General features: G+C 41.3%; 1 protein-coding gene across 8 annotated transcripts in view; it reads left to right on the plus strand.

Annotated features, from left to right (window-relative positions):
• FAM13A (family with sequence similarity 13 member A) overlaps nucleotides 1-16,755 on the plus strand; it is a 113,400-nt gene that overhangs the window by 81,043 nt on the left and 15,602 nt on the right. For 6 of the 8 annotated variants that reach the window (XM_072334062.1, XM_072334064.1, XM_072334066.1 and 3 more), the window contains 4 exons: nucleotides 3,199-3,275; nucleotides 3,981-4,023; nucleotides 9,285-9,435; nucleotides 16,397-16,610. In XM_072334062.1, coding sequence (XP_072190163.1) covers nucleotides 3,199-3,275; nucleotides 3,981-4,023; nucleotides 9,285-9,435; nucleotides 16,397-16,610 — 485 coding nt within the window. The remainder of the gene's footprint in view (nucleotides 1-3,198; nucleotides 3,276-3,980; nucleotides 4,024-9,284; nucleotides 9,436-16,396; nucleotides 16,611-16,755) is intronic. The other 2 variants (XM_072334063.1, XM_072334065.1) reach the window with 2 other exon arrangements.

A 16,755-nucleotide genomic window follows, 5' to 3' on the forward strand; every position in this document is an offset into this window, starting at 1 on the left:
ATTCTCTTTGCATGGCTTTTTTCTGATGTCTTCTGCATTTAGCAAAGTATCATAGAAAAAGAAAAATTATATAATTTCTTTTTCCCAGTCTTTCAAAACTCTTATGAGGTGATTGGAACTTCAGATACAGGGTCATGTTTTAAGGTTGAGTTTATTTTTATGTTCCTGTTAAGTTATGAAACCACAGATCCCAAATGTCTTTCTGATAAGATGATAAAATGCATTTTATTCCTTTTCTTTACAGTCTACATGTTACTGTCATGTTCGCAGTCTGCAAAACACTTTTGGAGTGTGTGGGTCCCAAAGATGATTTTTCTAGCCAGACTTTACTGGGAAGGTATAGTGGGCACATATATAGTGCTCTAAAAATCTGGAAAACCATGAAATTTATGCAGCATATTCTTGTCTGACCTTCACAGTAGAAGAGAGTTTGCCAAATTCTACGTGCTGTAGAATAAAACTGATGTGGCCTCCTTCCCTCTCAGCCAACTGGATGCTGATTATAGTGTCAGCAATTGAGAAACTGTATTTTGCTTGAGTGTGGGTTCTGCTTACAGTAGATGTACTCTGCATCCTGGTGCCTGGTACCACGCATGGATCACGCAGCTACTAATAACAGTGAAAGCTGTGTGAAAAGATCAGAATTCTGAACTGCAGAGCATTTCTTTTTAAGTTTTAGTCTGCTCTGATTTCCTTCTTAATGTAATATTGTGTTGTGAATCATTTTGTTTAGGTTGCAAAACTGCCATGGTCTTATGCTCTACCCTGTGCAGAGATCCTAAGGAGAGGCAGATTTGGCTTTTTTCTGTCATAATAAGAAGGCAAGATGCCAATAATTGTGGACAGTGCTTAGATTAAGTCAGTATCAGTAACCTATGGTATGTGATGTTTCATGAAAGAGCAACGTGATTCTTACTTTGTGTGTTTTATTGTAGCTATGGGCTTGAAGGCAGGCGTACATCAAGTACTTATACTCTTTTCTGTGCTTCTACTATGTACTCACACAATGCACAGCAGCTTCAGTGTAAATAACAATTTGATTCCGTATTTGGGGAAAGAAAGGCCATCAGAAGTTTCCATTCAAAGTGTACACTGAGGACCTGAAAAACATTCCTAAAGTCTTTAAAAGTTCCTGAAGGAGATGTCCTCAGTGCTGTGAAATGTCCTTACCTGTCTCCACTGGACTTTGCCCTGCCCTTCATTTTTTGGGTTGTTATTGAATTCTGGAGGGACAAAGGCTGAAAGCAACATATAAAAGACTGACCTCGCACAAAGAGCACTTTGGTTAAGATGATTATCCTGTCAGTATGGTCCTTGCTTGCTTTGCCAGAATTGTCACAGCGGGACTGTCAAATAGGAACATGGTTATGAAACAGCTTGCAGAGAGTATGATGTTACTCTTTATGAAATAAAAGCACAGGCTGCTCTTTAAGCTTTCATGAATGCGCTTATTTAATACTCACATATCTGAGACTGCCAGCAGGATGTGTTGTGTGGTGGCTTAGCTTTCTTTTGGCTATATCTTTACCTTTAAAATAATAGGTTAGGTTAGCTACTTGAGGTATAACAGGACATAACCTGCTTTTTCTAATGGGACCTTCCCAGGAAAAAAAGATTGAGATGTTGTTGTTTCTTCCTCACCTTCTTTAATCTCCCATCTCTAGCAACAAAGCCTAAAAGAATATGTAGGACAGTGTGTGGAAGCTCTTCTCTTAGCTGTCTAAACGAATCTGACTCAAAAGCAAAAGTCAGCAGTGGATAAACGGTCAGTTCCATTGGTTCCAAGCAAAGGAACATTAAAAGCTTGTAACTGCACTTGAGTCAGAGTAGCCAGGTTCCACTAGGATTTGGAGAATCTCATTAAGCAAGGCTAGAATAACTGAGCCATTTAACTCTACAGGGCTGGAGGTGCAGTGGGTGAGGGGGTGCTGTGGCTGCCCCAACAGCCATGCTCCTCTCTGCTCACTTCCTTCCTCTTCTTTAAGGGAGATTAGTCCAAATATCAGAGTACAAAACCTCCTGGTCATGTGCCCAAAGTGGCAACATTCTGTTTTCAATCTGTACCTCTGGTGTGGTGTGCACTGTTTTATTTCTTTAAGGTTTTTTGCAGGAGTGCACTCTAGTTACAACACTGAGGCAGTTTTGAAGCATATTTCCAATATGAAAGAACTCAGCACCAGTCACTGCACTTCTGCTTACTTTCTTTTTCTTTCTTTTTTTTTTTTTTTTTTTTTTTTTGGTAGATGCTCTATGACAGAGTCAATGTCAGCAGAAAGTAAAATAGAATTATTATATACAAACATGGTGCCTGTTACACAGCTTATTAAAAAATATATATGTATTCCTATCAATTCAGATTATGGGTTTGGTTTTTCCTGTGAATTTCACCATCAGTAAGCCACGAAGAGTTCTGCTGTCTTTTTGTGCAGCTTTTAATTCATTTCATATTCCCAGAGTGACAGTTCTGTGTCCCCATTCTTCAGCAACTTTAAAATATCAAAATAGAACAGAACACTACCTTTGAGCTTGCAGACAGAGAAATCCATGCCGACAGCATGTTTCACTGTTGAAATTTGTGGAAGAGTGAAACCAACAGCATCATTCCTTTGTATATTTATCAAAGACATATCAGAGTCCAGCTTGTCTTTGCAGTACTTTCTCAGGCCCTCAGAGGACATCAGAATTAATATTGCTAATGGTTACCAAGACAATTTCAGCGCACGTTGTTGTAATCAGTTGGATTTCTTGCCTTGCATTCATTAACATTACCTCTGTGCAGACAGCAGTGTTTGTGTGCTCCTAATGACTTGAGAAGAGACTACGGAAGGGTTTGTCTAAGAAGGAATATTTTCTAAGCTGAGCATAATTCATGCTGCTGGGAAGATGCTCTGGATTTTGGTACCTGCTCTGGCAGGACTTTTGCATAACCCAGAATTTCTGACTTGCTTAGTGTTTGTAAAATAGGAACTGTAGGATATCATTCAGCATTTTGAGGTCAACTGATGAAAGAGACAAAAGAAGCAGTGAGTAGCTGTTTCTACTGTAGGTTCTCTTATTGTACATATACAACAGGCAGTAGTCTGATTGCTGTCTTGTTTCTAGCAGTCCTGTTGGATATTTCTGTATTTGATTAATGGCCTGTGGTTTGAATCTATTTCTCTCATGTATTTCACTGCTTTAACATTTACTGTATTGCAGAGTATGGAAAGCTTTAGCTCATCCAGGCCTATAGACAGAGCAGGACCTGATGACATGGAAGTTTTATCTGAAGAAAGGTGATTTTCTTTTTTCCTTTTTTTTCTTTTTAATTGATTAAATATATGTACACTTTATTTTCCCCGTGATTGTAGTACTCAGAGACAGAATATGAGAGTTACATTTAGTTATGCTGCAGAACAGTGTTACTTGTTACCATGTTAGCTTGAGAGTGGAATTGTATGGAGGCACTGCTCACACTGTGTGGGCTCTACCCCACACTGTATGATGTCAGCAAGTCTCTTCTCACAGCCTATGAGGAACAATACAGAATTTGCTGATGGTGCAGGCTTGAAAAGAAGTTGAGCTGTAGGCATCTGAACCTGCATGCTCCTCACAGGAGACTGCACAGCAATCATGCATGTCTCACCTGGCCTTCTGCTTGGGAGTCAGCCCCTTTCTTTTTGCTCCACTCTCCTGTGACAGCTGTATAACAGCTGCACTTTGCTCTCCTAGTGTGACATTTCTCTCCACAAATATACTTGTTGTGAAAGGTGTGTTTGTTTGTATTAAAGATACAAATAGCTCCTAAGAAACAAAACAGATAGATTAGCATCTTGAAGTGCTGTAAGCCAGCATCCCTTCATTTACTGAAATGCATCAGCAAATGTGGAGTATCTGAAGTATCTGAAAACTTGGGTGTCCAGGAGTCATGGTTGTTTTTATTGTAAGACGAGCATGGTTTTGTTTTGTAATATGTTGATTGTTTTTGTTTTGTTTTGTAGCAAAGAAAGTGAAAGCGGTGAGGGTTTTTTCAGGCACTCTCAGGTTGGTAATTTTTTTTTTTCCCATTTCAGTTTTGTGGACTCTAAATGGGCTTTTTATTGAGTAGAAACAAGTAGTTAGGCATGTTCTATATTCCCAGTGAAATGTTGTTGCTCCCAGAGAAATGGAGTTAGCATTTGCTTTTTCTTTCCCTTCCCTCTCCTTTTTTACTTATATAAAAGGCTCTCAACCCTTGATGAGCCTGAAAGCATCTGCTTCAGTCCCTTCAATCCCTCCTTGCCAAAACTAGAAGCATGAGCTGAAGTCAAGCACAGATTTGAGTGATACTGAGTTCCTTTGCAGTCATTGTGAATAGAGTGTGTAACTGATTATCTCTCAGGGTAGCAAGATTAGCTTGTGTCCTTTGATGTATCTAAAATAATTTTGGTCTTTTATTTACAATTTCTCCAGTGTGGCTTGTTATCTGAGAATGCAAATGTCCTACAAAACTGGATTGACTCCTGCTTCCCTCTGAGGGCTCGTGGTTGGAATGAATGTCAGGAGGGAAATAAAAGGGAATTTGGCATTTATGTCAACAACTTTTTTTCTGATTTTCCATTCCTGTTCAGCACTCACCTCCTGCATCTGCTTGGTGGTTTTCCATCCTAACTTTTCATTAAGACTAAAGTTGTGTTTGGGCGAGCACCTCTGAAGCCACCAGTTTATCTTTGCCTGATATACCTCTAAACATTTAAAACAGAAGGCAAAGTTACCTGAGGCACCTCTGCCTCAATTGTGCACCCATTTTAGAGGAGAACTCTGTAACAGCTGTAGACAGCTCTGGCATCCCTGACCAGCTGGAGTTAATGTAGGGCTGTGAGTAGTTTTAAACTAGCCTTCTCGAGTTTTGTTTAGAGCTGTTGTTGTTTTGTTTTGTTTGTTTGTTTTGACTGGTTGGTTTTTCGTTGCTGCAGGGGTAATCTTTTTTTCTTCCTTCCTTCCTTCCTTTCTTTCTAGCAGGGAAGGTACAAGAGATGGTTGTTGGGTTCTGACAAGCCATCAAGTAGCTGCCCCTCTGAAGGGGTGCTCAGCACTTGCTTTGATCACTGCTTTGGTTAGGCTTAGCCAGATCTTCTGCTTTGCTCCCAGAGAGTCATTAATCCCCAGGTTTCCTGCACATGGCAGAGCTAATTCCTGGCAGCTCAGACTCCTGTGCTGTTGTATTTCCCAGAATACAAACTCAGCAACACCTCCAAATTCTTCTTGCATGTGAAGAACAGGGTGCTTCCATTCAACTTGTAAATTAGTCTGGAGGAGATCTGTTTAAATAGATATGAAATTGTGGTCTTAAAAATAAACTCATTAGGAAGAGTTTAAAATTCAGTACTAATTGTGGGAGGATATGTAGCCATAACCCTCATAACCCATAAATCTCATAGGAGATGGCATTATTATAGGAATTACAAGGTCAAGAAAATGTTACATTCTGGCAGAGTAGTTTTACATTCCTTGTCCCTTAAAAGCCTTTTGCTTAGGGCAGCTTAAAACTGTACCTTTTGTAACAAATATTCGGAATGAGGAAGGGACTTCTTTAATTCTTTCTCATTTGATCTCAAGATGTTAGGAGAGGTATTTGGAATCTCTTCTAGCTATTGTTTATGCAGACCTAAGGCAGTAAAAATACCTTGAAGCATAGGTCCTGAATGAGATTTGAGTGGTTTTATAGCATTCGTTATCTGCCCTTGGAGTAGCTGGGCTCCAGGATGAAAATAAGTGCTTTCTAATACCAAAGTTTTGTTAAGAGAAATTGTTCTGAACAGAACTGAATGTGACATACTCAGTAAAAGTCTGCATGCAGCATGAGACCCTCTGAAACACTGTTTACTACAATGTTGCCTGTACTTAAAATGTAATAACACAAAAATGTTTGTCAACTTATTAATTGTTGATGGCATTCAGGTAGTGTACTTAGTCTGGGAACCAGAAAAACTTGTACTTTGTCTGATGGCAAAGCAAGAAGAGAACTGCAGAAGTTTTCCACCTGGCCACAGAATCCACTTTCATTACCAAGCTCTTCTACAGACAAAAGTACACATTGTGGAGAGTTAAATAGCACTTATTTTCAGAAAATACTTGAGGGTAGGTTATTCTTGTCTTTGTTAATGTAGCAAAGTACTTAGTTTTCAAGACTGACCCAGCACTGTAACAAGTGTAGGGGAGAAATGGCATGACTCAGGATTAAGGTGCAAGAGTGACTGAATTCTTGCATTTAATTATATTATCAGGAGATTCTTAAGTATAGTTCTTGCTGGTGGTTGCAATGGATGATCAGATGTTGGGGAAGTATATCTTTTGTATAAAATTTGTTTAAATCCGCATGCAACTGAACAGAACACAACTTCCTCCTGATCTGAATTCAAAGATCTGTTTCCATTTATTTCTAGCTGCTGGAGCTACTCTTTATGTTGAATCTCCTTTGGAGCAGAGATAATGAAAGCAGCAGAATTATCCCCAAGTTAGTTACATCTGTAGTTATTGGTAACAGCAAAGCATGGCTGCAGAAGCAGTTTCAAAAAAGCATAGTCAAGTGCCTAGTTTAACATTTTTTGTAGTCATTTATGTAATATGTGCAATGCAGCATGGCTGCCAACTGCTGCTGAGAGTATAAAGTTGCTGCCCCTTTGATCTATGAGAAACGGTGGCATATCTTTTCCTAAAGCAAGGTAGTTCTGCCTTGATTTTTGTCCTGGAGGTTGGGAACTGGTGGCATCAGGAAATCAAATAGGAAAGTAAGCAATGAGGATCCTGAATTACCTACCAATTTGTGAGTTTTAATTCAAAGAAGGTTTAACATCTTCCTTCTTGTGTCTCCTGGGTTTATACCAGCATTGTTCTTTGGAGCACCTAATGATTTATTCATTGTATTAGAGGCTACATCACTGAGCAAGTGAGCACAGAAAGGACAGTCACTGGCTGCAGGCACAGCACAGGCCTGATTTAAAGCATTTCCGACAACTGAAGTGACTTTAGAAGGAAGACGTGCATATAACCTTCCTAATATATCTGTAGTGGAAATGTTTATGCATCTGGAAGAGCGTCCTTTTATCTGCTACTAACATCTTTTCAGGGTCGCGATAAGTCAGGAGATTGTACAATCTTTGTAGAAAGATATTTAGTTCTGTAATTAATAGCAGTGGTGGTAATGATATAATGTTTTGAGGTTTCTCCCTTTGAAACAGTTAAAATGTAGGTAGGCTCTTCACACTTGTTACATGCTGTTCTGAATAGCATCAATTTGAAGCTTATCTCTTGATTTCTTTCGACCTTAAAGAACTGTGCTGGCAATTTAAATGCAGTTTATAAACTGGTACAGTTTGTTCTCTAGCAAGTGCAAAATACTGCCTGTTTCTGGCCACTGGCCAGTCTTTCTGTTTATAATGTACACTGACTATTTAGATTCTGGCAGGAAAAGGAAATAAGATTTCACTGGACCTTAAAGAAATATTTAAGTCCTCCCAACCTAGAAGCAGCTTAAAAGTTGTTGAGTGGTGAATTAGCATTTTTCCATGAACAGCTTTCACAATAACCACATTGGTAATCAGATTTAGCGTCAATCTGTACAAGTTATTAGTGCCTTGGCAAGCTGTCATTTGGTGTTTCCTTTTGTTATAATGTTTTAAAAAGGTGATTTATTGAAATGAAAAGGAAATACAAACCTTATACAAATACAACGCAGAACAGCGTTTACTAATACTAGGATGTTCATCATCCAGGTAGATGGGACCGAATCCAGATAAAAACATTCTTCATGCAATGTGTGAATTGGGCAGGTTTTTTTTCCCCCTCTCTGCGTGAAGATTACGTGTTTTTTCTCAGCTCAGAGGAAAAAAAGAAAACAGCATACCGGCTTAATGGATATGGGAAAAAAAACTGACATGTGCCTTACTGACATCCGCTAAGAATATTGATTTGGTGCAGTTTGGCCATGCTTCAGGGTTTACAAGAAAAAGAAGTCCAAATGTAGAAGTTACTTTCTTTAAACACATTTTCTAAACAAATTAGCTCAAGCAGATTGAAAATAGATTATCAAAATACCTGTGGGGGAAAAGTCTGTGTGTTGCTTACCTGCTAAGACTGTATACGGGAGGGTAACACCTCGGCTGTCCTTACTGAGACCAAACACTTTACGTTCAAGTGTAATGCTATCCATTCGCATGGCTCTGTGTCTGCCGAGTTTAGACGTGTCCCACTACATGTTTATGCACATGCTTTACTCTTCCTGTTCCCCACGGCCCTCTGCAAGCCAAGCTGTAGCTCATTTATTTTATTGTGGTCAAACTGTCTGTGTCACGAAGCCCCGTTCCAGTGCACGCACAGTGTACCTGGCCTATGTGGATGGCTGAGATTTTTCCACAAAAGCACATGCCGTGTGGTGTGTCAGGATGAGTAACGGTGAGACAAACAGCAGTTACCTCTAGGTAGCATTAAATTATGAATCATTTACTTGACAGCATTCTACCGTTTGTTTTTTGTTGTCGTTGTTGTTTTTTCTCAAGTCATTGGATGCTTGTGTGAATTTTTTGGCTCATTCCCAGAGTCCGCGCTGCTTTCCAGCTGAGATGCCAAACCCCACTGCCGTTTGGATTTGCGCAACACTGCTTTAATACCCAGAGCTCCTCCATAAATAGTTCTGCTCTCCCCACGCCCAGCTAGAAAACAACCACAGGAAATCGGGGAATGTGCAGCCTGCACAGCTTAGCTGGCACTAATTGATCTGAGCCAGCACAGCCTGCATGAGAGCATTTGTGTACGTAGCCTGCACTCCTTGCTGTCTGCAGCTGCTACCACAGGAGCTCCAGTGCCTGCTTTTTAGGAGACCACGTATTGCCTCAGCCTTGCAGCAGCATTTTTGTTGCCGTTCCAAGGAGTTGCTCCTGTAGGAACTCTTTGCAGCCTCCTCTTCCCTCTCCCTTCCTCCCTGCAGTCCTCCCTCCCTTTTCACCCCAATCAATCAGCAGAGGCTTTTTCAGCTGCATGCGGTTGTCAGGGCAGGCAGCCTCGGGAATTTGCTGTGGCTTTCTGAAGAAGGGAAAATTCAAGGAAGGCAAATAGACAGATGTTTTTATCAATGTGAGTGATTGGTACGTAGGGGTCACTGCAAAGGGCTTTGAATTTGGAACTGGAAACGTCAGGTTCTTTTTATTTTGACCTTTTTATTTAAAAGTGTGAGCTTACTGCTGCTGTGACTGCAGGGATTTTTTCCCCTCCTCTTCATCTTGAAATATTTTTCTTTTCTTTTTTTCCTCATTTCTGTGGGAATATAGCAGCCTTCAAGTATGAAGATTCAAGAACACCCAAGCATTCCTGAAAACAAGCTGCAAAGAAATCAAGATGCTGATGATCAGGAAAACAGCTTTGTGTCAGAAGTGCCTCGGCTGGATTTGACAACGTTGTGTGATGACAACAACTGGGAAGGTAGGGTTTGTTTCATGGCTGTTCAGATGACTTAAAAGAGAGAAGGAAACCTCAGTGGGCTGGATATATCTTTATGTGCTGAAGTTCCCTTGCCAAAAACAACAGGAAAGCAATTTTGTCCTGAATATGGAACTCAAACTTTGGAGAAATTGGAAGTGAAATTCTAAATATTTACTAGTTCCACTTGTCCCTTTGAGAAAGAAAATACATTGTTTTATTCTTGAAGTTACGTTCATGTACTACTTGGTACTGTAAGTTCCTGTGTGCTTTGGGTTAGCTTATTTCTTGATGGCTGGTTGCTTGACTGCTAAGCTGGAGCTTTAAGTAATAGTCCTTTTTTCAAAGAAGCTGAATATTTCACAGTCAGGAAGGAACTTTCTTCTTTCTCTCTATTCTTTTACTTCAGTTGTTATTTGGAAGTAAAGATTCAGATGTGTAAAGAACAGCTGGGGAAAAAAAATGGCTGCCTACCTAGTACTTTGTACCTTCATAACTCTTACAAACAATATCTTTTGGATGTGTGCTGTGAAAAAGTTGTGATCACAGGTCCAAAGGGCAATGTGAAATTGCTTGTGGTTTAAATACTTTAATGCAGTTCATTAGCAGTCATCTTCAGAGTGTATGCTTACTTGTCTTTTTCACTGACTTAGGTTAGAGAATGAAATCTGTCGTGCACTGTATGAGTGTCGTGAGCTTCCATTTCATTTGAAATGGAGGGGAACTGAAGGAGTCCAGTATGTCTGGGATCAGAGCCCTTCTCTCTTACTGAGCGTTTCTTGCCCTTCTACAAGCAGGAATTGTGCTCATTTGTGCTTTTGCAGTGAGAGAGAGACTTTGACAGGGAAGAAATGGGAAGACGCAAGCGTTGTATTGTAATAGTCAAAGTAAGAGGGGAAAATGTATAACTGTAGTTTATTAATCTAAAAAGGAGCACTGAGAAGTTAAGTTCTCTGGTCCTGTCTTCACAAAGTACATGACTTGATGTATTTTGCCTTTCTGCCTAGTTACAAACCTTGAGCATGTGTAAAGAAAAGCCACAAGCCCTGGCTGCTTTTGATGCATCCAGGCAGCCAGTCACCACGGACGGTAGAGAATTGCTCCACTGGCTTATTAGCGGGGATTCCCTGGGTGATATCACCAGGCGTGCGGCGCAGCTGATCAAAGCGGTGCGGAAGGGCTCCCGCGGGGCCTTGGCTGCCCTGGTGTTGGTGAGGTGCCAATCAGCACGGTCCCTCAGGGCTTCGGGCCGGGTGAGCACGTCTGTGTTCCCAGAGGTGATGTGTGGCTGCAGCCATCATGTGAACCTTTGGAAAGAAAGACTCTGATTTTTTTTTCTCCTCCGTGCACGCCTGTGGCAAGCAGTGTTACTAATGGGAGTCATATGAGCATGTGAAGGGCAGAACACAGCTCCCTTCTGTCTGACAGAGGTTTTCCCATAGTGTGAAATACGTTGCACCTCAGTACAAATCCCTCTTTGTAGGTGAGCTCTTGTGTTTGGTTCCCAGCTTTCTTGCACTGCAAATATGAAACAGGATTTATGACTGCCCGTGACTGCATTTGAGAGTGCTTCTTTCAAATTCTTCCTCCATTTTGTTCAAATGTTTTTCACAAGAGGAAGAGGTTGGCAGCTGCAAACAAATCAGCTCTAGAGTGAGAGAGATGTGATCTCCTAGAACACTTGCTTACCAGAATCACCATTTGGCTAATGCAGGTTCAAATGCAGCATAATGGTGGCTTCTGCATCTGATCAAGGAGGTAGGAAAGATTCTGTATCTGTGGATGTGAAATTAAGCTTTCCGGAGCCAGAAGGGGCTCAGTGCTCACCTCAACTTTGGGAGCATTTCTACTGCTAGTGGCAGAGACTGTTAGTGAGCCAGCCTATGCAAGGCAAGGCTGTGCTGCTGGTGCACAGCCCCAACAGGCCAGGCACTGTCCCTTCCCTTCCAGCATGCATCACTCAGGCCTTTATACATCTCATCTGGGTCCTTACTTTGCCTCTGTCCCTTCCCCAGTGGAAAGGGAGAGGCCCTGTGTCTTCAGCTGCATTAATGACAAGTTATTTGCTGTGCCTTTGGGGTGGGTTCCTTTGCAAGACCTGCAGGAGATGCAGGATGAGTCCCTGGCAGAAGCATCTGCATGCTGAGGGGGCGGCACCATCAGCTGTAGCTGTCACTGCCTCTGCACTCAGGCTGAGGAACAGCCCTGGAGAATGGGCACGGAATTACATAAGGCAGCCTTGTCTGCTGACTAGCTCTTATTCTTCACTCAGGCAGACTTCCTATCATGTTAAGACCAAAGCTGTCATAAAGAACACTAATTCAGGGGCACTGCACTGTGATAGCTTCCTCGTGAGCTGGCAGGGGTATTCTAGAAATAATTTTTACCTGATTATTTTTGAGATTCACTATTCACTACACAGTCAGGCTTGTACACGAGAGGAGAGATGTGCTATACTTCTACAGGATGTGTTCCCTTTGCTGAGGATTGTGTTGGATTTGAATGCCATGAGTGGGAAGGACACAGTGTTCTCTCAGAATCCAGTGCTATTGTGCAGAATTCTTACCAAATGCTGCTAATTCAAGCACAGATTTTGCTATCCTGCCCTCAAGGAAAAATCTGGAAGTATGTTGCTCTCCTAACAGTGGCTGGCCCTGTCATCAGCTCAGAGCTGAACAGATAGTTGAGTAAGTTGATCTGATGTGTGATTGCTGCCTATGTCGCCTCGTTACTGAGGTTTTAAGGAAAGAGCTCTGTGGATGAAATTTGAAGCAAAGTTTGCAGTAACGAGCACTTACGAAACGATCAGCAATCGTTTCTCTTTCAAGCTTAAAAAGAAAATAAGACTGAAAGCAGAAGTTTAAAATGAATAAGCATTCTCCTCTGTTTTGAGAACCCCAGTACGGTAGCAGTAAGACCCTGGGGGTGAAGCTGATCTCCAAATAGTGTTGAGATGGATTTAATTGATGCTTTCCCATGATGCAGGGTAATGAGAAGGGAAAGAGTACAGCAAGAGAAACAACGTTCTAGGATTGTTTTTGACAGTGGGCTTAGATCAGTGTGTTTGTGTGCAACAGACATAAATCAAAAGGTGGTGAAACATGCTGTGTTTTTATCACCGTATGTAGAAATGAATAATCGCATTGTTTACAGATTTCATTTTATGACAGCAGTAGTAAAAAAAAAGTACATTGTTATGGTGCAACACTATTAGCAAATTGCAAGATCGTCTGGATAGCTAGGAAATGGTTCATCTCACTGACAAATTAAGGTAGCTCCTTGTTTGGGCCGTTCTTTTCAATCTACTTAGGAGAAGAATAGGACAGTGCTGTTTAAGGATGTAAAATACATTGTTACTGACCAAGTGAGTGTTCTGAGGTTCTGAATTGCTATATTCGTTCCATTATGCGAGGTCTTTCTGGGGTCTCTGAAGGGGGATTTAGTGCTAGGACCTCAGGTGTTGTAATTAGTTTAGGCTTTTTAATCCCTCCAGACCTACTTCAGTTCACAGCAGTGAAGATTTTAGCCTCCTGGGGCTGTCATACATCAGCTGTATGGCTAGAGAGAGGAGAACACAAGCCTTTTGCTGGCTGTACCTTTGGGCAGATGCACATGGTGGTACCCCCCCAGTAAGCCTGTCACAGATAAACAGCAGAACAATTAAAGAAGAAAGAGAAAGTCAGTCTTGACAGCAGGATGGCATGGAGCTGCCCAATAATAACCCCCACTGAATTTGATAACATCCATTTTTCTTCTTGCTTGATACAGGCTTATTAATAAGGCTAGTCCTTTGTGTGGCAGATAGGTAGAGAGGCTGTGCTGCAACAGACATGTGAATGCCTACAGAATTTTGTAGGGCAACACCTGGCAGATGGCTGACAGCTTGTTAAAAGATTAGCTGGTCGTGAGATTGGAGAGGAGTGCATCACTGCTGAGGGTGATGCAGGCTGCATACCAGTGTATTTCACTAGCTTGACAACTTGGGAAAAGCATACCTGAAAGAAACACAGTGAGAGCCTGACCAAGAAATAGAAAATTAGCTCACCTTCTTTACACTGGCACAGCCACGATGGTTAAATATTCCCAAAGACATTTATTTTTTTCATGAAAGGTGTTTACTGTGAACAAAATAAGTACATAGAAGGAATATAGAGACTTTCTCAGCCAGAGGGATCTGTTCAAGATGAAAGAATGTGGGTCAAGTCAGTAGCAAAGAAAAGGCAAAGCGTGTACATTTTTTTACTGAGATTTGTATCTGCTTAGCAGAAATAGCCACAATATTAAAACTAATAACAAATGCTTCAAACCTCAGCTGTGAAGTCCAGGAATTCAGCAGCCTCAGGAAAGGGCTTAAAACTTTTATGGATGTATCTTATGTAAATAAATAACAAAAGAGACTATGGCTTCTGTTGGGCAGGTTTGGATTGATTGCTCACTATCAAAAAAGGAAGCTTCTTACCCTGAGTGGGTTACTATTTGTTTGTGCAGTCCAAGTTTCTGGCACCTCACCCATATAAAGAACAGGACAGCCAGTCTGTAACTCTGATCCAGTTCATGGTCTGATGTAGATAAGATCTGTAATTCTAAATAACTAAATATGTTTCTTTATTATTTGCTTTGTTCCTTTTGTTTATGTCCCTTTGTTCCCGTGTTTATATGTTCTTCAATTATATGTTCGGGGGAGGAGGAGGGAAGCATCGTTACTCATTCTGTGTCCAGATGAGGTTTTTCTTATAAACACATATAATCAGCAAGGGAAACAACATGCCCATAGAGTCTTTCCATCTTAGGAATGAGAATTAAAACCAGCTGATTTTCTATAGCAAGCATTTCTCATGTCAAGTCTCAAATTTGACTTCTCCTTTTAGGATATTTTTTTCCTTATCCCTTTATACGCCTTCTCCTTTTGGATTCAACTTTTGGGCACTACATATATCTACCTTAGGATAAAATCACATGCATCATGCATGCTTGGTAATGGCTTTTTTGTGTGTGTTTTGTTGTTGTTGTTATTTTTTAACTGGTTTATTTGGTTACTGCTAAATATACTTCTGATTACTCCTAAGTTTATTCCATCTGCGTAAATCCCATGAGGATGTGATTTAATGATTTCCAAGAGCAAATTCTGTTTTGGTGTGAGTGTATTCCAAAAACTGGCAATGAAAAATGTCTGGAAGAATTACAAGCGTCACTTACTTCATTCCTACAAGTCAGATGTATCAGATTCATTCCTTTCTTGTTATCAGCCATTAATTTGCTGCAAGATATCATGTGAGGGCCTGAAATTTTGAGATTGAAGAAAGGGTTGGAGGCCAAAGTATCACCGTTTGGATGAATGATTTGCCCTTAGTCTCCTCTTGGTTCATATTAGGTATCTTGAGGAGTTTTTTTTCAGTTATTAGGTACCATCAGGGTGAACACAGCTTAAAAAAGGTTCACGTTCCAGACATTACCTGGGGGAAATATAGGCTGTGTGAGCTTTCCAATCCATGACAATGCAACCTATGTCCACCCGAGTTTTGCACACCTCATTAATGCAGCCCTTGTGAGCACTTGTATGTGCCAAGAATGTGCTTCACTTATCGTAACGCTTGAGAGGTGCAAAATCCTCCAGCCATCCCTTTCAGGGTAACTTGTCGGTTTGCATGCAGCACCAATCTCTAAGCAAAGGCATACCATTTAAATTCATGGACTGAAGAAGAAGGGAAAAGGAGGAGAGTAACCTTTGCTGCAGCAGAATGCCTCCAAGACAGCCATAAATGAGCTATGGATGATCTCATGCTGCCTGAGCTGTACCTACGGGAGAGCAATGCAAGATTCTGTAAGGGAGTCCCCACAGAACCCATTCCGAGCTATGAAAGTCTTAACCTTGTTCAACAGAAGGAAATACTGCTTTTAGTTCAAAACATTTCTGGCTTCAAAAGCCTCTTCTCTTTGTGAAACAAGAGCAGACATGCGAGGCACAGGAAATACTGAGTCCATAGCTCTGAGACTGGTCTGGGAGCTTTCTATAAGGTTTTTGTTTTGTTACTTGACTCTAGAACTCTTTGTTAGGTTTATAAGTTCAAGGCCTGGCTCTTAAACTGTTTAATCCCGTGGTGCTAAGTAGGAGCATGCAAATCAGCTTAGTAAACTATCTGAACAGAAAACGTTCGACTCCTTATGGCATCTGGAGGGAGCTGTCACAAGATTGAGGCGATTGTTTAGTGTGGGCTCCAGTATGTGAAGCAGCAACACTAAATTGGGCTTCCATTTTATTTCCACTCCACCATCTCCCTGTACGGCATTGCTTTCACTTCCAACTAAGCATTTCCTCGTTCTTCTGCCTTGCAGCAGGATAAAGCAGCAGGTTTACGTATGAAAGAGAAAAGAGGAAAGATCAGCCCACAGGACTGCTGGGTGCACTAAAGAACTGGTAGTAGTACAGTGAGGCAGGCTTTCCTTACAGGCTAGAAAAACATGCTTCCTTCTAGTCTTTGAATTTCCGGCCATGTGTGGCAGGGTTGTGTTGGGGAACAGGAGGACAATTACTGTGCTGCTCATTTGCAGCATTTGTTTGGCCTAAAACTGAGAAGCTTCTTTCTATAGCAAACTTGACTCCTTTATCCTGCCATGTGCCGATAATTCTGTTCTATCCCAGAGTTATTTCCTTAAAGGTAGTGGCTGATGATACCCTCTCTTGGTGTCAATCCATGGTAATTCCAGCCAGATTATGGATACAGCTTTGTGTTGCCCCCTGCACATTATTTATGCTTGTATAGAGCATCCACTGTGACCAGGCAATGTTTTGCATTACTCAGCACACTGGCAGCTGTGAATTATGACCCAGAGAATACCTGACACTGACAGCAAGTAATCATTTGGGAAAAAGGGGTCATGATATGACATTAGAAATGTTGCCTGGAATCTATGGTACTTGTAAAACAAAAATGGTTAAGACCACTCTTTGTCTTGCTGTTCCTAGAGCCCATCCCTGCACTTTCTTCCTGGCAGCGAGATGGCTTAGACTCAGAAGAGGCTCGCCTTTCCCCACAGGCTGGTCGATTAATTCGCCAGCTCCTGGATGAGGACAGTGATCCTATGCTGTCTCCTCGCTTCTATGCCTATGGACAGAGCCAACAGTACCTGGATGATACAGAAGTGCCTCCTTCCCCTCCCAATTCTCATTCGTTTATGAGGTGGGTTGTGATTCCTCTGTGGTGAGTCTGATCTGTCTGCGTTGCGCAGCTGCATCAAGCAACATCTCTTTGGGTCACATGAGCCATCTAGCTATTTTGTGTTGGGCTTCTGATCTTACTGTCAGGAAACGGCTGTTTTAAGAGA

Source organism: Excalfactoria chinensis, chromosome 4 (assembly GCF_039878825.1).
Source record: "Excalfactoria chinensis isolate bCotChi1 chromosome 4, bCotChi1.hap2, whole genome shotgun sequence".
Taxonomy (NCBI): Eukaryota; Metazoa; Chordata; class Aves; order Galliformes; family Phasianidae; genus Excalfactoria; species Excalfactoria chinensis.